The sequence below is a fragment of the Alosa alosa genome, chromosome 9, assembly GCF_017589495.1.
Source record: "Alosa alosa isolate M-15738 ecotype Scorff River chromosome 9, AALO_Geno_1.1, whole genome shotgun sequence".
In the NCBI taxonomy this organism is placed as follows: Eukaryota; Metazoa; Chordata; class Actinopteri; order Clupeiformes; family Clupeidae; genus Alosa; species Alosa alosa.
The window spans coordinates 24,106,750-24,133,715 of record NC_063197.1 but is presented as its reverse complement, the minus strand read 5'-3'; the positions used below and the strand labels follow the sequence as shown (position 1 = coordinate 24,133,715).

The 26,966-nt window shown below is 41.9% G+C and overlaps 1 protein-coding gene across 5 annotated transcripts; it reads left to right on the top strand.

The window, feature by feature from the left end:
- Window positions 1-17,871: 17,871 nt before the first annotated feature.
- Window positions 17,872-26,585, top strand: ncln (nicalin). 5 transcript variants are annotated; one of them, XM_048252224.1, is made up of 15 exons: window positions 17,872-18,183; window positions 18,766-18,956; window positions 19,295-19,436; window positions 19,543-19,637; window positions 21,147-21,227; window positions 22,632-22,735; window positions 23,158-23,246; window positions 23,465-23,604; window positions 24,181-24,404; window positions 24,649-24,736; window positions 25,292-25,330; window positions 25,633-25,796; window positions 26,035-26,088; window positions 26,175-26,253; window positions 26,369-26,585. In XM_048252224.1, the coding sequence occupies exons 1-15, from the start codon at window positions 18,009-18,011 to the stop codon at window positions 26,432-26,434; spliced, it is 1,731 nt and encodes a 576-aa protein (XP_048108181.1). In that variant the 5' UTR covers window positions 17,872-18,008; the 3' UTR covers window positions 26,435-26,585. The 5 variants fall into 5 exon arrangements, with proteins under 5 accessions (XP_048108181.1, XP_048108183.1, XP_048108182.1 ...); XM_048252226.1 differs by having other exon boundaries at window positions 17,873-18,183; window positions 19,292-19,436; window positions 24,181-24,359; window positions 25,636-25,796; XM_048252225.1 differs by having other exon boundaries at window positions 17,873-18,183; window positions 19,292-19,436; window positions 24,181-24,359.
- The last annotated feature ends 381 nt before the right edge of the window (window positions 26,586-26,966 follow it).

The window sequence follows — 26,966 nt, the reverse complement described above, 5'->3', positions numbered from 1 at the left end:
GCTTGTTGATGAGTCAATATTGGAGTCAGAGGGCTTAAATGCAAATGGCTGGAGGAGGCAGGTCTGGTGCAGGTCTAGTGCAAGGAAGTAGGAGTGATGTGCAAGACCGGGAGAAGGATAAGGGAGGTATGGAGCTTGAGACCAGCAGTACAGCTTAAAATGTGCAAACGAAGACAGCACTTTCAGATTGTAAACCAGCAGGCTTCAAGAGGTGGACAGCAGAGCTGAACACACACACACACACATAGCATAAAAGATAGATTAGGATGGTGCACATTTAAATTGAAAGAGGGACTGAAGATTATCACAAAGCATGAAACTGATGGCTGAGCTGAAGATGTCTGATATCCTTTGAACTTTCCTCTCTGACTGATCTAATATGCTAGTGAGCTTGAGGGAGTGATGTGGGTATGAAGTAACCTTGGGCTTTCACTTAAACCACCAGAAGTGGCTTCACTGTTCCCCTCTCCAGTGGTGAAATGTGAAACAGACACTAGAAAGTTACTGCATGAAAGGGATTTTAACCAAACCATAAATCTGGCCCAAAAGGTACAAAAGTGGACTTATTGTTCTTGTCCCTCTTTTCTGGATCGAATCAAATCATCCGAATCACCTGAAAGTCTCCAATTGTCTTGTGAAAAGTAGAGGCTGGCAGATGCACTTATAGCAGATGAGACAGATGATGAGCCAAGCCAACTGAGCATGCAGTGAATTGTAACAGCGCAATTAAGAGAGAGAAGAGAAGAAAATAAATACACGGCAGAAAGTATGAAAGAAGTAATGTGAAATATGACCATAGATGGTAATACTCATGACTCTTACTTAATTGAATATACCTGGGGGGAATTAATTTGACAACACTGATACACTGCAAATTTAAAATGTTTTGTTTTACTCAAGAAAATTGTACTGAGAGAAAATTGGACGAGAGTCAATTCAAGAAAAGTTTATCTGAAGTTCACCACCAGTAATTTGACATAATCTTTATCATAAAAACATGGTCACATTGCAGACATTCCAGTTTTTTGAAAATTGGGTGAAGAACAATTATGCAAACATTGACCAAAGGATTATTCCACAAAGACCACAAAGACCTTCAGTTCCTTGCTAGGTCTGAGATGTCTCTCAAATCACGCCTGTTTGTGCTCTCATAAAACTACTGATGTGATCTTAAAAAGGCCTTGTGAAGAAGTTTGCAGCTAAATCATCACAGCCCACATCCCAGCTCTGAGTCCCCGACACACACCTAATCAAATATTCAATTCAAATATTCATGTTCTTATCAGGGCCGTGTCTATAAGAACTGTCCTTTATGTCTAGGGGTTATAACCGCCAAATGGAATGCTCAGATTGGAGCAGCCAATTACGATTTGATTTGAACCTCGCTGGCCCTCAGCCAAGCAAATAGCTGAACTCGGCTGACCTTTCTGCGGCTGCTTGCAGTGGTCGTGCGGCACTCCGGCCGGTGATGAGTGGCGGGACTGATGTGGAAGCAGTGGGCCGCACTCCTGTTCCTGCTGAACTGAGCCAGTATTTTGAGGACACACTGATACCAGTTCAGTAGGCACAGAAGGTCATAACCCGGTTCACGGTGGATTCACACACAGCCCTCTGAGCTCAGGATGAAAAACAGAGGCAAGTGAACCAAAGGCCCTTTGTACAGGCTGCTGAACAATTATTTTTGAAACATTAAATGGGATGTGTCATGCGTGTACAAAAATGCAGGGTGGTATCGCTAGGTGAGGTAATGACAACAAAATGATTCAGAGAGGCTTTCACAGAGACAGAGATGGGCAGGGAAAAGGCAGGGTGTGCATACAAAACATACGCATGTTTATTCTGTCTTGAACTGTCTTTGTGCGACTGGTGGTGCAGCAGAAATAGGCAACTCCATCACAAAATGAAGCTGCTGTGCATCAAGCTCGATCCATTAGTCAGAGAATGCCATGCACACTCCAGAAAGGAAAAGTGGGGTGTGTCCTTTTTTATCCCCATAAATGAATGGCCTCGTTCAAGGCTGGGCACTGACTGAAGGGGACGGGCCCACTGCATGCCGCAACTGGCTTGACATTTGCAGAGCATTCCTTGGGTCTTTATAAGAAAATGTGCGCAGCCCGCCGCTGCTGACGCCGAGCCCACATCAGTGAGTGGGCTTCATGCAGCCCTGTGATTAACTCTGCCTTCTTCTTTTACAATGAGGCGAACGGCTCTCCAGCTGGGCCTCTTAACATCCTATCAACTATTTCACTTCAGGCACTGAACTTAGCCACTGTGAACAGTATGTTTTAGGGATCAATGCTCACCAATCAGCTAAGCTCTGTGCCTTTAGCAAGTGATGTTATAGGATGTATTGTGACCTATAGAGATACTGGGGAGAGAGTGTTACACCAGCTGTAATGCACAGATCGGCTGCTTATGCTGTACAGTTGAGTGTGATTGTGGATGGGTTGTGGGTGGTGATGTGGAGCTGGCTAAAGTAATATTTTGTGAATGGAGGGCAGGCATTGCGCACTCATCACAATCTTTGCTGCCTGTTCCATAAACTCCACACTATGCTGCACAGCATAATAGCTTGCGCTCATTCAATAGTAAATCTAGTGAGGAGTACCCGTCGCTGAGAAATACCAGACCTTTTTCACAGTCATTCTGTACTCCTACGGATTAAATTTTGTTATTTACCCAAATCTCACATCTGTAAAATTCAATTCTCATATAATGCAAATAAGCGTGTTTGGCAGCTGACAGATCTATTTGGGCTTGGGTTTATAGGACCGTAGCTTCAGCCTGGTATCTTTCGAATCTCCAAATGTGTGACCTTCTCCATATTCATTTAGAGCAGCGCAACCTTTTTGTCCTCGTCATGCCACTTGCTCCGACGTCCAAGAGAGTCCGAGGGGTGTGTGGCGATGTGCGAGGGGAGAAGGACACGTCGATGCCAACAGTGAGTGTCCTCCTCTCACACACACCTGGAAAGCAATGAAGGGGTGGAAATCCCTGGCAATGTGATTTTTGTTTATGTTTGTCCACCAAATCACGGTGCCAGGAACCCTCCCCATCATCGCCAGACTGGCGGCACCAGATGCTTCCCCAGCTGCAGTCCAGCTGTGACTTGTGGCTGCTCTCACCCTATGGTGAAAGAGAGAGGAAAAACATCATCTTAACCTACACCTCATGAAAAACAGAGATATTCAGCCCATGCAAAGATTTAGCACCACTGGAGCATGGATATAAATATTATCCTCCTCCTTGATCGACTTACAGAAATAAATCAATGACATTGCATGAGACTCCAGTGGGTAATGGCATACTCTCCAGGTCAGAATGAGCTTTTGCAGTTTCTCACATTACTATGTGATGTCTAAGTGTTCGTAGAATCCTATTTTAGGACCGTAGTGATGGACATAATTATTATGATTTGCTTCAAACTGTTGCGCGAGTTCTTTCGAAGATTGGCATTTCAGAATTCTGCTGCCAATTCCTACTGCGGAGGTGTAAAAGACGTCTTTGTCGCCTAACTGCCACAATGATGTTAACAGATCAGAGCAAGAGATGGCGGGAAGAAGGAAAACGTTTTCAGATCGAACACCATTGCACTCAGCTGAAAAGTGCTATGTTTATCACAGCTAGCTATTTTCCTTCTTTGGAAAATTCCAAGGCCACCCTGCCGGTAACCACAAAATGCTGTGATTGTTCACGGAAAGTAGTGAATGAGCTGCAGCTTGAGAGATGAGAAGACTTTGTGCAAGGTAAACGCAGACTAAATAAAATTTAGAGCTGAACAATGCACTTCACGGCTGAAGACCATGCAAGCATTGTTTTTCACACAACAAGCAGCCCTTGCTGGCATTCTGCAGGAAATTGCTGAAATCCTCCAAGGTATATAACAGTGTACTTTTAACTGGCACTGTCTCTGGTGCAGAATTTTTCCAGAAGGGGAAATGTATGTCTCAGTTTGTGTTAATATTTAAGCCCCTCTTTCCCAAAGGAATCGTGAATTCATACTGTGTTTATCATGCACTGAGACGAACATGTGAGCATCTCACGCTACCACAAGGAAGCAGCAGCAGGAAGCACGTCTGTGGAATGCCAGCAAAGCATTAGATGAAGACAAATTACGGGAGTGAACCATGTTAAAAATGTTGCCTTGGTCCATGGAGACATAAATCCTGCCATGTGAGCAGGATAGCCAGTCATACCATTATGAACTTTTGCATGCAACATACTGTACATACAATGCAGCCTTAATGTATGTTCGGAGAGCACAGTAGAAATTAACATTGAACAATATCTGCACACAGCTTGAGATTTCTGGATGAGCTTGGGACAGGCCTATTTCCATACCTTCGCACATTCAATTGACCTATGTGGAAAGGCAAATTAAACGGGCTGGCACTTTACTTATGGGTCGGGAAGCAGTTTTTTTTTTCACGAAAGCCAGCCACGATTCAGCCAATAAAAAAAATTCATGCCTCACTACGAGATTTTTTTCCCCTCCATAGGCTGAAACCACATTTGCAAATCGTGGGCCAAGTCATTTGTTTACAAAGCAGATGCTCACAGGTCCCTGAGATCTACGAGCCCCTGTGTCAGTTTCACATCCAATTCATCGCCCCCTTTGCCATGCCCCATTTCAGTTACATGATCCAACTTTATGGACCCTTTCAAGAGAGTTCCATTATCAGCATCATAGTTGGCCCCACAAGACTTCCTTTTTAACATTCCATATGTTATCTTAATGCAGAGGAAGTAGATTGGGAACCAAATAGAATGTTCAAGCATTGTTTTTATTGTTGAGGCACAGCGATTAGCTATCAGAATATGTTTACCTCACAATGGTCAGCAAATGGTCAACACATGGAAAGGTCAGCCTCAGTGGGCGCCTTCTGCTGCAATCTCACATCAGTGTGAGAGCCCTACTCACGGCACCAGCCCGCTTTGAAATGAATAGGGGGTGACTCATATTGTTGGGCACATGCAGAGGGTCAGAGACAAGGTCTGAATATCAACTGAAATACTGCTTTTTTAAACTGGAGTTTGGAAAGTGCACTACTACACTATGACGCATTAATTTCTTTATGCTTTGGGTGTGATGTTTTGTTGTAGAAATGTGCTTAGGAGGAATTACAGTGTTAATGGAATACTATAAGATAAATGCACATCTTCGCACACTGAGTTTTGTTTGTTAATTGTCCAGAAGAGTCTAAGGAGAGAAGTCTACAAGCTGCCTGTCTCAATTCTGCCCAAGAAGTGCTCGTAACTTGACTAGTGCTCATTCAATATGTGAAATGTCAGCTCACAACACAGCACTGTGACACATTAATCAAAGACTAAGGCTATGTTTAGACGGAAACGATCTGAAGAGAAAATGCAAAAGTGGTGTTGCGCTCTCACTTATTATTCCGCGTTTAAACAAGCGTTTTTAGGGGGAAATCTGTGTGCATGCGGTGACGCAAATGTGTGTGAAATTCGATGTAGTATGCACGCCAGTGGGCTAGGTGGTAGTGTGAAGCACTGCTACACAACACCACCAAGTGCAGACTTTTGCGTTTTTTACCCTTTAGACAGGAATGCGACGGTGGAGCGTTTTTAAGATTTCCACTCTTGATGGGCGGTTTCACTTTTTTTAGTTTTTAAGCCCCAAAAAACGCTGTTGCCATCTAAACGAAAGGCACTTTTGATGAAATATTTAGTTGTTTTCTCCCACGAGTGTTGTTTTGTAAACAGGGCCTAATTCTTTTTAGCAATCTGACAAAAAAACAACCATATATCAACATTCAATGTAGTTCATGATAGAAAAACACTTCCATACATACTTGAAACCCCAAATTGTTTATATATACACAGTATCAATCATGGCCCACAGCCTGGGACATACCCGCCCAAATCAAACATGCAATCTGTCTCCCAGATGTCTCCAGCTGCTGCGCCTGAGATACCCATCCATATTATCACATTCTAACCTCTAAGTCATACGGCTGCACCGTAAAGCCAGGAGTACATCTCATTCATGAATTATATTACACGGGGCGGTCATGTCCTTCCACTGCCTTCAGTGTAAACAGGTTTGATTCACCAAATTATGCTAAGTGCCTGTTTTATTTCGACATCAAACATATTACAGATGGTTAGGCCTTTGTATCCAGCTATGGATAGGCTGCAGATATGGCGTCAGTGTTGCCCACGCATTTGTCTCGGTGACAATAATTTTTGCGGTAATCATGTCATTAAGACTGACGATTGTGTTGCAGCCTTACTGGCACCTCCCATGTGGGCTCTGATAGAGAGGCTGGCATGGAGAATCAGGATGTCAGCTCAAATTAACCTGAAAAAAACATGTTGCGATGCTGCTGAGGCCATTCCAGAAGAACCACAAAAAGAGTAAGATGACACCAGTCATTTTGCTAATTGCTAGGATCTTTGGTTTACAACTAATGCCTTTCAGCTTACATTAAAGTAATTAGCCAAATGTATGTTTTTCTTTGCAAAGATCTCAGAGGAATATTCAGAATTTCAAAATTCACAGTTTAAGAGAAATTCAGTTTGGAGGTGTTAGATCTGTATGCAAGATATTATCTCCCTCATCTAACTAAAATTAGACATTGTCAACATTTTTGTTATGGCCTCATTATAAACAAGACTAAGATAATTTGCCCCTCTCTTTGCCCTACTCCCTCTGTAAAGCAGACGAAGTCTGTAACTCAAAACAAGTCTGTGAAAATGTTATTGACATTTCAGGCATGTTTTTCAGACGGCCACCTGAGAGTGAAACTTCATCAGTGTCCAGAAAGGAAACAACCACTCTGGGCACAAAATAACAGACACACTCTGCAAAGTTGTACTTACTGTCTAGTAGTTTGTGAAACAGACACAGAAAAAAGAGATAGACTGCTGAAACAGGGAACACATCACTCACCGTAGATTTTACGTGCTGATACCACACTGCGCCAAGTTCAAATGAGGATATGAACAGTGAGGCAGAGTTCAGTTCACGCCTTCAGATTCCATGAGAAATGCGTAATGTTCCCATCCACCACTATTCCGTTTGTTGTGTGGGGATGGGAGCGCCGTTCGGATCGCCCTTCTCGTTGCCTCCCCTGCCTGGCATCAAGCGAAGGAGGGAGAGAGAAAGAGAGAGAGAGGGGTCAGGTGTGGTGTGAACACTCTCCGTAGGCTGAATGCTATCCTGGTGTCTATCTCAACCTGATGAATAATTCCAGACAAGGCACAGGCTCCTCCACAATCCGCTCAGGCAGAAAAGGGAAGGGAGAGAGAGAGAAGTAAAAGGGAAAGAAAGAGAGAGAGAGAGAGAGAGAGAGAGAGAGAGAGAGAGAGAGAGAGACTTTTAACTGGCAGTCCCGGGAGATCCACTTTCCATTTGAGACTTGCAATCAGTGCTGCCTTCTCTCTCTCTCTCCTCCCTCACCCCACCCTCTTTAACCCCCCCCCTGTTTTTTTCCAGGCTCCGTTGAGACTGCTTTATTGTAGCAATTGCATTAGCCTTTAGCCAAAGAGGAATGAGTCTTAGTGCCTAATGCATTCTCTATCTCTTCTTCCCCCTCTTTCTCTCCCTCTCTCTCTTTTCTCGCTCTCTCAGTCTGTCTGACTGTACACGTACACACCTTCTCACACTCCCTCTTTTGGAGTCTCTTTCTGTTTTATCCCTTAAAGGGCCACTGTCTTGCTTTGGCTGTTTCTGCTTCTGACTACTGACCATTCCTAATGCATATTTGTCCCAGTGTATTGTGTATTGTATTGTGTCTTATCAGTTGAGCATACACCACATAGGGTTGCAAAACCTATACCTAAACTACGTGGGAATGCTAAATGCAGGTGGGTATTAGTCTTACATTCATTATAGAAATAACTTTTAATAATTCATACCTTTGCAAACGTTTAATAAGTCATACATTTTAACTTTAGCAATATCCAATCTGATTTATTAGTTGTGATCAAAATCAAAAAGTCAGATCATGTTAAAAAAAATAGTATGTTTTGCTGTTCTTGCTTTCTTTTCTAATGACAATAAATATTGTCTGGCTTTGAGGGCTGTGCTAGACAGTTGACCTTGACTGACTTAGCTTCTGTAATTCTTGGCATGCTGAGATAAATAAGCATTTAAACTTATGTAAATATATGTGGAGTTGACAGACTTTGTGCAGCCAATGTAAAACACGGTAGAAAAAATCTAAATATCATCCAAATCATCGGAACAATTGTCTGCGTCAGCTGATATCTTGTCTGTCACATAAAACATTTTACTGCCCATAAAATTATCATAGAAAAATAAGCTGCAGCCATCAGTGCCTGCCTCTTGTTTAAGTTATGGGAAAGAGGGAGAGAAAGAGACAGACAGAAAGGAGAGAGAGTGAGTGTGAGAGAGAGAGAGAGAGAGCATTTTCAACAGCATATTTCTGTTTTGGGAAGGGGCAGGGGGGCTTGACAAATATGAGCACTGTGACATACAGAATGATTAGCTTCTTTTTATGTGTCCTCAATCATTTTGTTGTTCTTTTCCGGGCAAATGGAGGCAGCCACATGGAGCGGGCACTCATGTGGCTCTGGATGAATAAGTGGGCCTCATTTTTGCCCCTGGTTTATTTATTCTAAGATGGGGCATTTAGACTTTCCAGACCCGGTGCCAGGGCAGCCCAAAAAGGGGTAGCCTGTCTTTGTCAGAGGGGACTGTGGGCATGAGCCGTTTAGATGCCATGCGAATTACCCGCCGAGAAACACCCACACAGAAGGGCACCAGTCTGCAGTTTTGCGAGGAGGTTGCATGACATGTGGCAGAGGCTCCTTGGCCCACAAATGAGCGCAGCAAGAATTACATTTTTCATCAGGAAACCATTGAACTCTCGGGCCCCACAATGAGAAGTTGGCTTAACACTCCGGAGATTTATTAGAAAACACTTTTATCCAAACAAATCCTTTAATTTACGTATGTGAAGATGTATAATAACAGTTTTGTGTGTTTGAATAGATGCAAATATCATAAACAGTGTTCTTCTGAACAAATGATATCGCCATTAGTTAATGCTGCTATGAATTCTCTATATATTTGAAGGGGGCACATAAATTCCAGAAATACATTGAGGCCCAGAGAGATAAACAAAGATTGCTCTCAGTATACAGGACAAGTGATATCCTGCAGAAGCCAGTTGGGAAGGACATTAAATTACTTTTCAATTGAAAATACACACACATGTTTTCCAAATCTATAAGAGTTTAACTTTAAGCCATCTACGGAGTAGAGTGTGGGGCAGATTGCTTGCCAAGCATCTCACTTGGCCAGAGCTATTTTCAGTCAGCTTGTTGTCGTGCTGTTGCAGCCGTCATTGTTTCATTTAAACAACCATCTGGATCATTCGCAGAGCAAGGCTGAGACCGCCACGATTTGTTCCCCAGCACTCGCTGGCTGTGGGGTGGCTATCGCACAAGGGGCAGGAGAGATGAGATTACTGCCTCAGCTTCACCCGCCCGTGCCTAAGAGGGGCAGCACATGTGCGGCTTGTGCGGCTTCCGCTGCCGAGGATGGTCCGAAAATCTGCTGGGACCATATGAACTCCCCGGTTCTGAACCACAGCTGGGCCCCCACATCTGGCGGCCACCCCTCCTCCAGACATCAAAGGCTGGGCTCCATGCAGACAGGTGGCACAGTAATGCCTCTGGAAACCCCTCCCAGTACCCCCACACACACACACCTCCTGCCTCTGTAGAAGCCCACTGCATGCCCCCAGGGCTCCCGTGTAATGAAACGTGCCGCGCCCAAAAGCAGGACACGCTACCAAAACCTCGCCGCCAGCGCAACCGCCTATAAAAGAAATACTTGGTCTGTTGAGAGTATGCTGTGGAGTAGACCCACATGCCTGCCCAAACCTGCATAGAAAAGGCTGGCCTCATGAAAGCCACATCATCATTCAACCCCCACGGCCTATCCAACTCTGGAGCAACCAACACACACATGCAATTGGTAGATTACACACATACACATACACATACACACACACAGGGTGCAAATGGATTATATCACCTTCACCAACACCTGGATATCACCTTCAAAAAAATCATAATGACCTAATGCAATATGATCTGGACATTTTATTTTCCTTCCATATCCATATAGCATAAGGTTTTCAGTTGAAAAATATTTTACTTTACAAGAATATTTATGTTCTGATCATCAACTCATAAATGGTATAAAATTCCCTCAATGTTATCATGTGATTTTTTCATCTTGAAGACATGTTTGTTCATTGCCTCCTGGGGCCATTCTAACGTAAATCAGTGACAAGGAAATATGGGGTACCGCATACCAAAGCCTTATTTAGATTAAAATCTTGTTTTTACATCTAGAGTCATTATTGTGCTATGTTGTGGCAAAAAGAAAAGGGAAAAGTTCAAATACCTAGCCACATGATTAGCAGGGCATATTTGGAAACGAGAAACAAGAATGAACCCACATGGCAGCCCATAAATGACACAAGTGAGGTGTGTAGTTAGATTACTCAATGTCTAACTAATCACAGACCCTCTGAAGCAACCGGACACAGTCTTCTAAAATTAACAAAGTGTCCTAGGTGAGTAAGAGCACTTTCCTGTAAGGCTACACCATGAACCCCATACATTTGTATTTCACAACTATGGTTACATTTTGTTTTCCTCATTTCCGTTTTCCAACAGTTCAGTCTGAACCAGCAACCACAGACTTACTCTGTGAAAATACCATCTGATTCCTAACATGAATGGTACATTCATTACATCTAATAAGGAAATAAACACACACCTGAATGTACAGTATATCACCTTGTCCTTTGTCCAAAAACGGATTTTGATCCTACTGTTTTCTATTTGCACAGCTAGATCCTGTTAACACTACTACTGATATGAGTAGCACACTGGATAAGCTGTAGGTCAGTATACAGGCTTTGCTTAGGTCGTGTGAAAAGAAGTCTCATACCACACAAATCTCTAGGTGAGCGTAAGCTTTAACACAAGGAAACAGCCTTTTCTGTAGGAGATTACTCTTTGGAAGCACACTCGAATTTCAATCGTGTCTCCGAAGCATCTGGCCTTAGCTGTTGTTTGGATTGATAACAAGCAATGAATCCACACAGAAAACGTAAAGGAGGAAACCTAACAAAACAATATGGCTCAAGTGGCTGCCAGATCTCATCACTCCACTTTTACCACAAAAACAATGATTGGTTAGATGGAGAACAGGATAGACACTGAGGCTTGGTCAGCCAATATAATCAATACAAATCATGTGTTGACAAAGCTGTCTCGTGCACTAATTGACCCATTTCCATGCTGAAAGGGACATCTAAATGGTCTCCTCAAGCAGATCTGTGTCATCATATCATGTATCTACTGAAAACACAACGCACAAATTAAGGCACAAAATGGAGTAATAGTGTGCAGAGTGAGATGGTAACCCGACCAAATAAGGCTAATCCAAATAAACAGAGAGCACGTTTTGGTGGTAGCCTAATCTAACCCACAATCTAACCCTATGGCCATACTCCTGTCTTATTGGCAGTTAAACAGGCCCCACTTCCTACTCCTGGGGACATGTACTAAATAGACCCATTCTCTCGAGCTGCTCTGGCCTGAAGGTTATGTGGGAGTATAACTGCCTTGTATTTCCATTGCTGTGTTCATTACGCTAACTGCTTGGCCCACGCTACATACCTCCGACTTGCCGCAATTTGTTGTGTTTGTTAGTTACTGTCAGATCCTCGACTGCCAGGCGCTTGTCTCTACAGAGAAGGTCAGTACAGTATTGTTTAAAAAAAATGGTTCAGACATGTTTGCTTTGTGATTCACCAGCCATGCAAATCAAAATGTTAAAGAAAATAATACAAGTGGAACACAGAGAATAATTTTGGACTGTTCTGGAAAGGTCAGATGGAAAATGCTGTGACAAGGCTCTTTCATACAGTTTCAGTCGCTCCCTCTGGCGACAGTTAAGAATTTGTAATTAAGAAATTAAATTCACATAAACATCAAGCACAATGCATGATGATGACCTTTCTGTTTACTACAAGGGTTGGGGGGTGGGAAAGAAAATTGACATGAAAACACAGGCATTTTGAAGTCAGGCAAACACACATTTTGGGAATCCATTCTGGCACATTTCTGGGAAACAGTATGGACAGATGCCATGAGGACAGGTTAACAGTGAAATCAACAGGTCAGAAACATCAAAGCTCCTCAACCCCCCACTGGCACCCCATGAGCATATTGCAATGCTGTCAGGACATCTAATCAGGCTACTCTCCTTGTGGGCAATACACTTTACCCTGTTTACTGACAGTAAAAGGTAGAAGGAAGAAAAACAAATGAAAAAGGCTGTAGCATTTCAGCTTTGTGAGCACATGAGTCACTCAGGAGATTGAAATTAAAAACAGAGGCAGCGAGAGATGCACTCGCTGTTCAGATTCATATCTGTCCACTCTATTAAAGTCACAACCTCACAGTCACATTATCAGATTTACATGGAAGAATCTAAATCAAATTTTGACATAGCCAATCATGTGTTGCAAAAGTTAATTTCATTTTATCTAGCAGAATATATAAGCATTCCTTACCTCTGTGTTTTCATGAACAACTGAGAGGATGAGGTGGTGAGATGAGAGAGGCAGAGCTCTGGCTGTTACTGGAGCAGTCTGTAACAGGATACGCAGACATGAGCAAAAAAAAGAGACCTTTCTGAATGCATTAATGTAACTTAATGGAATCTGTGGCTCCACAGGACTTCCCCATCCATTATGTCTGTGTCTATACCTTACGAGATGCTGAGCAAATTACAGCATTGACTTCTCATAAACACTCACTCACACCCATACTGAGGAAACCAGATTACAATAATCAGTTCAGTATGTAATATGTATGTAAAATGTTGCTGTATTTTTATCTATAGATGTTTAGATTTAATCACGTTTGTGTTCGTAAGTAATTGAAAAGAATGGAAACTGTAAATACAATATTATGCATTGACAGCTAAACACTTACGAACACTTACTGAACACAGCTGAACACTTAAGTTAAAAGGGTCTCTTGTATGTTACATGGGCTTGACATGAGTTGATTACAAAATGATTACACTGGCAGTGAACAAATGTCATAAAGGACGGGATGATTAAATTATTTCTTTGGTGCTGCGAAAGAATTGTCTCTATTAATATAAAATTATAAAACAAATTACAGCATGTTTTAATTTATAAGATAAGCATGCATGTTTTTCTACATTAAAAAATTGATGCTTGTAACCAAATTGCTTAATTCCCTTTGTGTCCCATAGCAGACTGGACAGAATTTTGGAGGCCTTTCCATAAGCAATAGCACGCCCTCTTCCATTAAGTGAGATGGCAAAACAACATCTGATGGTCTGCTCACTTGTCTTGTTAATGGAGCCACGTGACAGTGAGTGAAAGTGCATGACATCACCTCTCCCATATTCAGCCACAGTAACCTATGGCAAATTAATGTTTCCTAAACATTATGTTTACAAATATATTTTAAATGTTTTCATAACACTCACAAACGTAATAGGCTAAACATCTGCCATTTTTAAATGTATGCTAATAATCCCACAAATTTTATAATTTTCCACAAAAGCTATAACTGTTGCCTACATACGTAAAATTTCCAAAAAACATTAGAATTATTACACAATCATTTTTATGGCTTAATAATAATTACATAATAATTGTTACACTTGCAGGAACACCCACCAACATAATTAACTAACATTATTAAAAAATTCCCCCAATCCCACCAAAGTAATACTTTCCCACACATGTATTAGCTGTTGCCTACCTAATGATTATTACATTTGTGGGAAGCTATTACATTCATGGGAAGGTGAAAGAATGATTACATTAACTTCCCACAAACATCATAAATCACTAATTTAGTGAAATTCAATCTATTTTATTGGTTGTAAGAGTATGTTTGTCAATAATTGTTGCCATCTGAACAAATCTCAATACCATTTCTTAAAAAACGCTTTCATAATTCTTTAAATTATTACATTACTGAGAAATTATGTAACACTCAATACACACCTATGATTAATTAAGAAACTGAAGTGCAACCATTTTAAACCATGTGCCTGATGCCTTAACCATTTTTTTTAATCTGTTAAATGAGCAAAAGCGGATTTATAGACACCCTGTATAAACTTGCACAATGCATTAAAAACCATGCACTTAGATTTTGTTAAAATAGGGCCAGAGAACATCAAGCTCCCGTGCCATTTTTTACCTGCTAGGCTGCTTCCCACCTCATTGCTGTTTGCTGCTATATAGGCCTAGATTGTCTCCAGAAAGATTGCCAAATTTCTTAACTGCACAGTTCTAGGGGCTGCCACAGACAGAAGAAAGAAGCAGAATAATAACAAATTATTGAAGCACAATGTATAGAGTATAATGGAGAAAAAGAGAACACACACAGCTTTGCTGCTTCACCCATAGTAAAGGTGATGAATGATAAGTAAAGGTAAACAGAAGGGGGAGCTACAAAGCTTCCCCATTATTTGTTGAAAATAACTAGGGTACTGTTAACAGTGAGTGGCCAAATGTCTTAACCATACAGTTCAAGGGGCTACCACAGTAGAAAGAAGCAAAATCTTCAGCTTTATGCTTAGCCACCAGTAAAAATAAAAATTAGAAACACAATGGTTTATTTGCATCGGCTTGGTCCCCAATCATAATTAAAAAAGAAAAAGAGAAAAGCACCCACTATCTGGGTGCCTAACAGCTTCACAAAAAGAATCAGGGTACTGTCCCCAATAAATATGCCAATTTTTAAAATTAAGTCATACGATTCTGGACTGCCATAGACTGGTATTATGAAAAATTTAATACAAAAGGAAAGAATCACAGTGGATACTAAGGCAGATTCAGGGGCAAGGGACTGAAGTGGTAGGGGAGTATAAATACTTAGGAACAATAATAGATGAAGCTATCATGGAATCCCAACACTGATGCCATCTATGAAAATGGTCTGCAACAACTATATTTCATGCGGAAGCTGAGAAAGTTCAGAGTAAGAGAAATTATGGTCTTTTTCTATCACTCTTTTGTTGAGAGTATTTAAACTTTCTGCTCCATTGCCTGGTATTTTCCACTGTCAGTGACAAACATAGTTAACATGGCCAGCAAGATTGCTGGACATCAGTTAAATTCTCTGACCAAAATCTGCGAATCCAGGGTGGTGAGGAAAGAACAAGCAATTTGCAGTGACGGGCTACATCCCCTATTCCAGGCGTTTGAGGTGCAGCCATCAGGCAGAAGGTAAGGATGTCGTCCTTACAAACCAACCAGGCTCGCAAATCATTTATTCCTACCAGCATTACTCTCCTGAATAAGTTAGAACAGTAACTTGATCCTTTCTGTGTGATGATACTGCACTTTGGTATTATATTAAAATGTCACTGATGATATTGCACCTTACTATAGCCTACTGGTACTATGATACTGCACTTTACTATTTTATAATGTAGAGATACTTGGTGTTGTGTATTGTTGTTGTGTGGGGGTGTGGGAGGGTTTAGTCGTCCTGTTGCTGTCTGTTGTCTGTCTATCTGATGAGCTGTATGATGCAAGATGAATTTCCGAAAGGATCAATAAATGTCTATCTATCTATTCACTGCTTACCCCTTAGTAGGCCAAGTAAAGGTAGAAACACAATGGCATGTGGCCCTAAAAAATCTCTGTCATTGGTCTTTGAATGAGTCAACACACAGGAAAATAAGATGACTCTGGTGTGTAATATCTAGCTTTTCGCATTCAAGTTGTTGCTAAAAATGTATAACCTAAGAGGGATTTTTAAGCTATGATCACCTGACCACGTGTTTACTAATTTCTTCATACACATTTTACACACTTGGCTTTTCCAAAGTTGTTCTGAAAACTATTCATTGGTGTGGTGTCCCTCTGGTGGCCAAAGTGAGAGCAGCCTGTTTAGGCCTAGTAGTTGTTTGCTGACACAGGTTGCAACCATTAGACAGTAAAAGGTTGCAACGGAAGGGCTGGCCGTTTGTTGCAAACAGTTGGGGCTGTTACAGTTTTCCTAATTATAGAATGCGATCTTGAGGCTAACACTTACCAGAGAATGTCTAATAAGGGGAGAACCTTCACTCTCCGAACTCTGTGCAGCCAAATTCGGTTTGTACATAGACTGTATATAGAACAGTCTATGGGTTTGTATGGGATTAATAGAGAGTGGGGAGGCTCTCCGTAAACGGGCTCTGCACTTACACAGCAAAAGAAACTGACTAGAATCGAACTGCCAAACAAATGAGGGCCGGAGAGCCAATAAAATTGTAGTCGCCTCGTTGGGGTAAATGTACGGAAGGACCCCGTTTAGTCAAGATGTTCATAATGCATTCATTTCCCACAGTGTTTAGTCTTACCAGAGCCCGTCTACGGAGAGCCTTGCCACTCCTTATTAAGTCCCATTGTACCGAATTTTGGATGCAGTTCCACCAGAGTTCCACTGGGGGCGATCGCCATGAGTGCAGAATGAATGGGAGTCAATGGAGCTAGACAGCTAAATTGGTCTCTTTCACCTGATTGTCGTTGACAAATCTCAGATTTGATTGTAGTTTGTATAATTTCAACATAGGTTATAGGTCAAAAGTTGAATGAACGAGTACTTATGTCCTTTTGATTTCTTACAGGTTGGGTCGTTGTTGCACATACATACACGCTAGCATTGTGCTAATGAATGACGTCATTGACACATTTGAAAGGCTTTTTAGAGCAATTAAGTGACTTTAAAAAATATAATACTCAACCAAGTGTATTTTATTTGCCTCTCCTTTCGAATGCAATACTCAAATTACTTGAAAAAAAATTATATCCCAAGAAAAGTGGATTTTGAGGGGTACAGCTCCATAGACCTCCATGCATTCTGCACTCGTGGAGCGCCCTCATGCAAGGAACTGCAACCAGTTCAGAAACCGGAAGTTTTCCGAGAGTGGCAGTTCTCCCCTTATTAGACATTCTCTGGTCTTACCTTTAACACGTTAAACGTGAAATAGACAGTGAAGTGTCAAACATACAAATACATGTCATGAATAAATATGTCATATGCAGTGACTGTGTCAGACATGTTGGTAGGACTCAGACATCAACTACTGTAATATTGTTAAACATTAAAACCTGTATTAGTGCATTCTGTATATTGCCGTGAATGTCTTTCTAGTGCACACCCACTTCTAACCACATAATACATTCTGCAGTGTCCGCTGCACATTTTGGGTCCCCTCAAGATGATCCCAAGACTTCAAAATTCCTCTCGACGAGCTCAACACGGCACACACTTGTTCTGGGAATGCCCCATTGTTAAAGAGTTCTGGCGTGATCTGTGCCTTTTTGTAGTGAATAACATTGACAAAAACTTTGAATTATTCTGGAAAAATTTGTTATTTGGACTTGCAGTTGATGAACGTAACTCGAACAGCCTTTTTTTTAATTGATCTGCTAATTATTATGGCAAAGTTTTATATTCACAAAAATAAATTCCTAGGGAAAACACCGTGCTTCATTGCTTTCAGAAACGAGTTTAAACAATACAGATGTTCAATTAGATTTTCTACGAAAGCAAAAGCTTTTAAAACTATTACTGTTTGTGATGTTTTTAATTAGATATTTACCCCCTGGCAATAGGTTTTACTGTGTGTTTTGTATGTTTCGTATGTATGAATGGTATGTTATTGAATATACATGTTGAACAGTATATGAAGTGATTGTTTGCTATAACATGTATCGGGTATTTTTGCAATAAAAAAAAAAAAAAAAAAAAGAGCTCAACACGGCACGGTTGTTAGGTGGCAGTTCACATTGCCTGTACCAAAATGATAGCACCACCAAGCTAGCTAAAGAGCTAACAAGCCTCTGACAGCGACCGCAGGTGTACCCAACATCCATCGACTGCCAGAAGATACACGCTCAGTTCTCACGTTTTTCTTCTTAAACTTGCTACGTTTTAGCCTCAACATGTTCGAAGAAGCGAGCGAAGTGTTTGAGAACATGTTTAAATCTTCATTTCCTTTAACATTCATTGTGTTTTTGCCGGCTGTGCTTATTTTGGTCTCGCCACTTCCAGCCGAAGCGGCACATGAATTCACGGTGTACCGCATGCAACAGTACGACCTACAGGGACAGCCCTATGGTATGTTACACTCTGAAAAGTGTATGCGAATTATACTGATGCAGAGTTTGCAGATTTATTTTCAAATTTACATACGTGTGTGGGTGTTATATGGGATAGTTTGCTAACTGACGTTAATGTTTATCACAACCGTTTGATAACTTGCCTTAGCTTAGTTAGCAATCTTGCTTTGCTAGCTGCGTTCATTCAAGGTTGCTAACATCATTGGCCAGATAAGAAGCTATCGAGCTCAGTTACCCCTGGCTAATGTCAGGCTAGATTAGCTACCAATACGAATATAAACATTTGGAGGCACTCAGACATGTCCAGATTACCTTTTCAATGTTGACAGCATGAATTATTTGTCTGTGAGGCAGATTGGCAGCTATGACTAACCAAAATCAGCTGATGGTATTTAAAGACAGGCAGGAGGTATGCTAAGTTGGCTAATTAACGAGGCTAACGTCAAATGAGTGGGCTACTGTAGCTAAACTTAGCTGGCGCTATAACCAGATATTCTTTAAATGTTTTTTTTTTGTTTGTTTATATTGTGCAACTCCGAGAGATCAGTCAAATTTGTACTGATCTGTTACATGCCCCCAGGCACCAGAAACGCGATTTTAAATACCGAGGCTCGCACCGTGGAAGCAGAGGTGCTGAGTCGCCGCTGCGTGCTCCTCCGACTAGCAGATTTCTCATATGAGAAGTACCAGAAAGCTCTTCGACAGTCTGCCGGAGCTGTCGTCATTATTCTGCCAAAAAATATGTCCACCATGCCGCAGGACGTTTTGCAGGTATACTATTATTAAGAATATCCTGCCAGGTTATACACCATGTAAACTAAATGAGATTTAATAGTTACTTCGTTATAAATTGTTACATAGTGTATACTACAACATACTATGTGGGATTATGTTTGTTTATCCTAGTGTGGATAATGGTGTGTTAAATTTTCATATGCAATGACATCCTTATTCTGTGTCTCCATTGGCATAGTATTGTGTAAAGACGTTGTGGCCTTAAATGTTGATTTGTTGAATCAGTAGCTTTTGTAGTTCAAGTCATGGAGACCATGCCATTTGTCATTTCTTAATTTCTCATGACACAATGTGTCCGATTCTCTTAACAGCAGTTCATGGAGATGGAGCCAGAGCTCCTTGCCACTGAAACTATTGTTCCAGTGTACTTTGCACTGGAAGATGATGAGCTGCTGTCCATATACAAGCAGACCCAGATCTCGTCATCATCACAAATATCTTCATCAGCAGCTGAGGGTATGGAGCAGACTCACAATGAACATGGCGTTGAATGGCAGCATTTCTCATACCAGCTACACCATATTTGACCACATGCTTACTAAGTGTGTTTTCTTTATTCTAGTGCTGCTGCACACAGCAACTGCCAATGGTTTTCAGATGGTCACCAGCGGCGCACAGAGCAAGGCAGTGAGCGACTGGGCCATCACCAGCCTAGAGGTGAGCAGACTGCTTCTTCAGCTCTCTAGCTCTCTATCGAGCTTCATGTTTGAATTATACCAATACTACGACTAAGTATTTTTCCCCCACCATATCCATAGCACATTGCCAGCAAGACTATTATGGTTTAGATATTTCTACTGACTAAAGTGGCTCTAGACTGTATGTTGTTTGAGTGATTCCAGTCTCTCTTGACTCTGAGTGTTTAATATTCAATATTTTCAATGGCTTTGTGGAGCTTATGTTTTGACAAGGGACGACCTGATTTTAAAATGTAGATACTGAATACATTTTGCATGTATGTTTTTAAATCGTATTTGCATGACTCGTAGGCTGTACAGATAAAGACAATTGCAGGCTATACAGACAGGCAGTCAGAGAGCTTGTCTAGGTCCCAGCTATCTGTTTACATACTCAAAGCATATTATAATAAAACATGATTCACCCTCTGTGTGGAAATAACCTCAAGTCACACAACTCGCTCCACATTCTTGGACTGCTGAATGAAGTGTGTGTGTCCATGTTAGTGGGCACATGAATCTGTGACCCCACAGTGTGACCACACACACATATAGAACCAATGCACTAGTTTGAAAAGCAGGTCAGATAAATAGGCTTAGCGATGCTGGATGGGGGGTTCTGCCCACAAAGAGCCTCTAGGTCTGCAGGCCTTTGTTCCAGCTGTGGACCGGTCACCTGATCAGTTTAATGGCCTAATCGCCACTAAATCAAACCTTGAAAGACTGCAGCAAGAAAGGAAACCTGCCAGTTCAACCTCAAAAGCAATGTGCCGTTTGAATAGGATTTTCATAACATTACTATGAGCACCTTTTTTCGCTGGTTAGATTAGTTCGTAATGGCTTATCATTAATCAGAACTGTTTGGAAAGATTGAAGATTACATATGCTGGCTGATTATTCTGTGTGGCCACAGAAGTGGCCATTGATTCACTACACATTACTAACACACACATTAACCAAAAGCATAGTTGCTCACTATGATAGCAACTACCTTGGTAGTGTCACTGCCAAATATGAGTCCGTAGATTTGAGTTACTCATGCACAAACATTTAAGCTTCATATTGTAACATCACATTTTTTATTTTGGAAAATTAAAAAATAAGAGCATATTTATTAGCTTTTATTTGTTAGGAACTATGCTTTTGGGAAACGCACTCCAGATGCTTTTCACAACTTCACTGCTTCCACAGAACATTGGCAAAATGTCACTGCATTTTCTTTCTCGTACATTACTCAGTGCACTTAAGAACTGTCCAGTACTTAAATAGATTTTTTTTAAATTGTGATCACCCTAAATTACTTGTTAATCAGACTTGTGGCAGACTACTTTCATCAGGATGTTTTAAAATATTCATACTGTATAACCATATCAGTACCACTTAACAATTTAAAGAATATCTTATGACATTACCCTTGCATTAGACAAAGGTGTCCAGTCTAAACAAAAGAGTGTGTTTTATTGCATCACTGATTCTTGTGTTTCACCAGGGAAGACTGGCTGGAGTTGGAGGAGAGGACCTGCCAACCATCGTCCTGGTGGCTCACTATGACTCCTTTGGAGTGGCACCTGTAAGCTTTGTTCATTCCCTTTGACACTGATTCAATATTTCATAAATGTTGGAAGAGCAGAGCTGGGGCTTACCGTACAGTTACATGCAAGCGAAGTGAAAGGCTTTCTGCGCTCTCTCTGTGAATGTGCCGTGATGTGTGGAGACGCAGACAGACAGAACTGGCAAGCTAATTAGCTAACTAGCCTGCTAGTTGGCTGTCCAGTCACTTGTCTTTATGTCAGAGCTGGCACTCCATCAAAGTAAGCCCCTGATTACATGTCTAATGTACCAGCAACACCAACCCCTTGCAAAGCCCTCCAAGCTATTCATTTTAATTAAATTAACTGATTGAACAGTGCCACAGTCCTGCAATTTTCTGACCGTCAACAAACAATCTCATTGGCAGCCACCCACAAAATGTTCTCCTCATTTGCATAATATTCAGCTTTCCCCAACTTTTTTCACTTGGTTCATCCAGCTTGTTGCCCATTGCCCTCCCCAACTGAAAATGAATGGAACACTGATCTTTGCTTTGCTCTCATGTATGTTAAGTGCTGTTATAGTCTGTCTAATGAAGCTTGAGTTTCCCTCTTGTTCCTTGTTCTTGTTCATGCTTAAGAGATCTTTGGATGTAGCTGAAATGGGATAGGCAAAGTGACCCCAGCCATCTTAAGAGGATTTGCATGTTTCTTTCACCAAAAGTAGTAGTTTGCTAGACAGTCTTGGGTAACACTTTATTTTAATGTGTCGCTGTTACAGTGTACTTACCTAATTAGGTACAGTGGTACAACCTGTGTAACAGCATGTACTATCATTGTACTTGCATAATGTATTTGTGGGTACCTAGTTGTTACATTGTAATACTGAGTGCTTTTACAAAACTTTGCCAATTTGACTAAATTTTCATCAGAGGCAAAGAGCTGACCTGAGACCTGCTGGATGGGGTAAATCGGGTCATGATAGATTTGATATACAAAGGTTGTAGCAGCACAGCTGTTACATGTACACTGAAGACAATGAGGCCTTGACTGGAGCTAAGAATGCTTTGTATATCAAATCTATCATGACCAGATTTACCCCATCCAGCAGGTCTCAGGTCAGCTCTTTGCCTCTAATGAAAATTTAGGCAAATTGGCAAAGTTTTGTAAAAGCACTCAGTATTACAATGTAACAACTATATGTAGGTACCCACAAATACACAATGATAGTACCTGATAGTACATGTTGTTACACAGGTTGTACCACTGTACCTAATTAGGTAGGTACACTGTAACAGCGACACATTAAAATAGTGTTACCCAGTCTTGTAGCAAATGGCACAGCTTTGTGATAAGCGCAGACTGACATTCCTAGAGCTGGACACATCCTTTCGTATTGGTCCACTTTAAAATGCCCTAATCTGATGTGCTGTTTCCTCCAACAGTGGCTGTCCTATGGCGCTGATTCTAATGGCAGCGGGGTGTCCGTTCTGCTGGAGTTGGCCCGTCTCTTCTCCCGACTGTACACCTATAAGAGGACGCATGCCGGGTATGTATCTGTCCCAGACCAGCCAAGAAACGGCGTCAGTATCTTGCCACATCCTGTCTGTCTGGCAGTGGAGAAAAGCTGATGGACTGATAGCATAGTGTCAATGGACTGGTTGGCAAGAGGCCAGTTGCACTTGTCCAGTTGGATAGTGGAGACAAAGGCAGTTGTGTCGCTGCTTGATGAATAGCTCTTTAAATGACTGCGCTCAGCAGTATCTCTTGTTTAGAGCCATCACTGAGATATTTAACAGATGTTGAAGATGCTGGCACAGACGGTCCATCTAATGGGGTTTTTAGTACCATGGCAACTATGTTGGCAATACTTTCTTTTCAGGACCCTTGAAGAATTGATACAAACCACAAGCCATGTGTGATCATTTGAACTGAAAAGACATGTCATGAATTCTCCTTTCTTATATCTAGGTACAACTTGTTGTTCTTTGTGTCCGGAGGTGGAAAGTTCAATTACCAAGGCACCAAGCGTTGGCTGGAAGATAATTTGGACCATACAGGTAAAATTTTGCGTAATTCACTGCTAATTGTTATGCAATTATGAAGTCCCAGTCCCAGATGTATAAGTGTCCATAATGACTGGACACAAAGCTATAATAAGATATTTTCATTGGACCATGACAAGAGTTGCTGCTTTTTTTATTGTCCTCTTTGATGATGTATACCATCTGAAGTGCTACAGGGTTTTGACCTAATTTCCCTCTCCATACCCCCACAGACTCCAGCCTGCTGCAGGACAATGTAGCGTTCGTTCTGTGCTTGGACACTCTGGGCAATGGGGACAGCCTTCACCTTCATGTGTCCAAACCTCCCAAAGAGGGCAGCCCACAGTACACCCTGCTGAGAGAACTGGAGACTGTAAGTCTGACTTCTGATAGTATTATATGCGCTGATGAGCTGATGAATAAGGATGTAATATGACTACTTGGATGACTGCAAGAAAGTCTCCTCATTTTTTATGAATACTCTCTAATGGGCCCTGTTATTTTTTTATTTTTCTTATGATGTGATTTATTCCATTGTTTTTGCCACAGTATTGCCACCACATGCTGTCTGTGAGGTAATTATTTCCTCAGTCAACAAGCTCCCTGTAGCAGTGAACCTTATAGAGCCTCAAAGCTGGAAGCACCACTAGCTAGACTCCCGGTAGACATTGCCATTAATTCAGTCGGAAAAACAATACTAAGCAGAGATTGTTGGTGAATTCAATGAGCTGAGAAGTCACAAAGGTAGAGCAGTTGGTCCATGTTGACAGCATGGCTGTAGAAACACTTGATGAAACCAAAGGAATTGATTTCAGCGTGTGACGGTGTGCGAGCCTTGTTCTTCTCCCTGGACCTACCACCTTGCATAGACCACAGATATTAGTCCTCTCACATCTTCCCTCCTCTGACCCCCCACACACACACACACACACTCGCACCCTGCTCACAGGTGGCCGCCAGCCAGTACCCTGACGTGAAGTTCTCCATGGTCCACAAGAAGATCAACCTGGCCGACGACACTCTGGCCTGGGAGCACGAGCGCTTCGGGATCCGCCGTCTCCCGGCATTCACGCTGTCGCACCTGGAGAGCCACCGGCACGCCCTGCGAAGCAGCATCATGGACATGCGGTCAGTGTCCCCCTCTCAGGATGGGGCGGGAGAGGTGACAGCTGGGTGGGTGGACGCCGCTCGCATTCCCTTCTGTGTTTGTGTCCGACCGTACCCTCCACCCCACTCCGCCCCCCCACCTTCATTGCTCCGCACTTTGTGCACCCTACGTCACCCATGATTCCCCATTCTCCATCGCCTTCATTAATCATTCCTTATTTGTCAGCAGAAATAATTCTGTACTTTGTTGTTTACTGTTGGGGTAATTTGCACTTGTGTTTGCTTTGTGTGTTTTTATTTTTATTTTTAGACCTCATGTGGACTTAAAAAAGCTCAGTCGCAACACTAAGCTGATTGCAGAGGCTCTGGCCAGAGTTGTCTACAACCTGACAGAGAAGGTAATGGACCAATGAAAATCCATCTGCTCCTTTTACCCACCACACACTTAATCTTATTTACTGTCCACCAGAAGGACCCACAATTGTTTTACTTCCAACTGCCTTATGTTCTCTGGAAAGCCTAAGTGAAAGGCAGCCAGGAACATACAGGGCGAGCTCAGCAGGGTTACAATTACACAGTCACTGCAAATGTTACCGTTCTCTGTTTTTTCTCACCTGCATTGGTTATAACTAAAATAGCTAAATGTTGTTCTACTACTGCTATTGTACTGCTAGTGCTACTTTAACTGAAGTAGCAACCGGCTCAGAGTTATATTGCAAAGGGATGGCTTCCACTAATTAAATAAATGTATATTTAACTTTTAGTCACTGCATAGAAGTATTCACATCCTAGAGACCTTTGTATTAATGTAGAACCTTACCCAAATTATTTTATATAATTTGGGTAAGGTTTTTTATTTATTTTTTATAACACAGGAAGGCCTAGTTGTTACTTCCTGAATGTTCTACATAATTATTCATGTAAATCTCCTTTTTTGCATGTTAATCCGTCAGGGTGCGCCAGGAGACCTCCAGATCTTCACAGAGCAAATGGTGAGTATTAGCACTTGGGTTCCCTGAAATCCCCGTCTGAAATAACCTCAAATGAACCCCCTCACACACACACGCACTTGTGGTGGGACCACCCCATACCCACACATACTTTCCAACATAAACTGTTGTCTGCATGTCTGCACACTGTGTGTGTGTGTGTGTGTGTGTGTGTGTGTGTGTGTGTGTGTGTGTGTGTGTGTGTGTGTGTGTGTGTGTGTGTGTGTGTGTGTGTGTGTGTGTGTGTGTGTGCGCGCGCGCGCGCGCGTGTGGTGGTCTGTCTGCGCCCTGCACTTCTCTTTCAGCAGGTGCAGGAGGAGCAGCTATCCTCAGTGGTGGACTGGCTGACGGCCCAGCCCCGGGCTGCCCAGCTGGTAGATAAGGACAGCAGCCTAGTCAGTACACTGGAGTACTATCTGGCCCGCTATCTGAAGGATGTAAAGCGGCACTACGTCAAAGCTGACAAGAGGTGATGCATTTTTCACCAGCTATCTGTGATTGTTCAGTGAAGTGGGTGTGTGGAGCGTATGGAGGTCTACATATCCTCATGAGATTGGACGGATTGGAAACTTGATTGGTCTTTTAAGCACAACTTTATCTCTGTGTCAACTTTTTAAGTCTTAAATTCTGTTTCCAAGAGTGATTGTAGATAAAGAACAAAGGTGTGTGGGGAGATTTTTAGAAGTCTCTGTTTTCTTATTCCTCAGAGATCCAGAGTTTGTATTTTATGACCAGCTCAAGCAGACGATGAACGCGTACAGGTAAGACTGTTTTTTTTTTTTTTGTGTTTGTTTGATCATGACGTCATGTTCTTCTGTGGTTTTCATTGTGATTTGATGCTCATCAGGGTAAAGCCAGCCATCTTCGATCTCCTGTTGGCTGTTTGCATTGCTGCCTACCTTGGAGTCATGTATTTAGCTGTGCAGGTAAAATATCATTCTGATGATCCCTTTTAAACAGAAGTTGTTTTGCAAGGATGGAGATCAGTGAGAATACATCCATATGCTGTCGCTGACATAAGGCGTGTCTTTGTTTTGGCAGAACTTTGGCCTTCTCTACAACATTCTGCGCCGGGTCACCCAACCCAAGGCCGCAAAGCAGCATTAAGAACCTCAGCTCAGGATCGACTCTGTTCTCTTTTCACTGAAACAGGAACCCAGACCCACAGTCCTGTTTGTTTCTGAAATGAATGAGCTCTACATCTGGTCCACATGGACTTCCAACCCAAACACCATGTTTACCAAAACTCACTAATACCACCCCCAACTAAAAGTGTGTTTTGAAGAGTTTGACCTTAAACGACCCCCTCATTCAGGTCAGGATCAGCTTCAGCGTCTTCCTCTCTACTGCCATGTTTGTTTTTGACATTTTCTCTCTTCTTTCCCCAACCAAGTGTCAAAGGGTGGCATTCTCAGGCAGCTAAGATGAGCTTTCACTGTGTAGAACTTAACTGGGACCTGAACTACCGAGATGAAATCTCTGATAGCCTGCCTTTCTTGTCTGTGCTGTTAAAATGTGCAGTTGTGTGTGATTATTATTATTTTTTTCTGTTTTCTTTTCCTGCATCAGTTGTTCATCAGATATTTTTAGAACCTGACCTTGAAGTGGAAATACTCTTCAGTCGTTACAGCTATTTAAC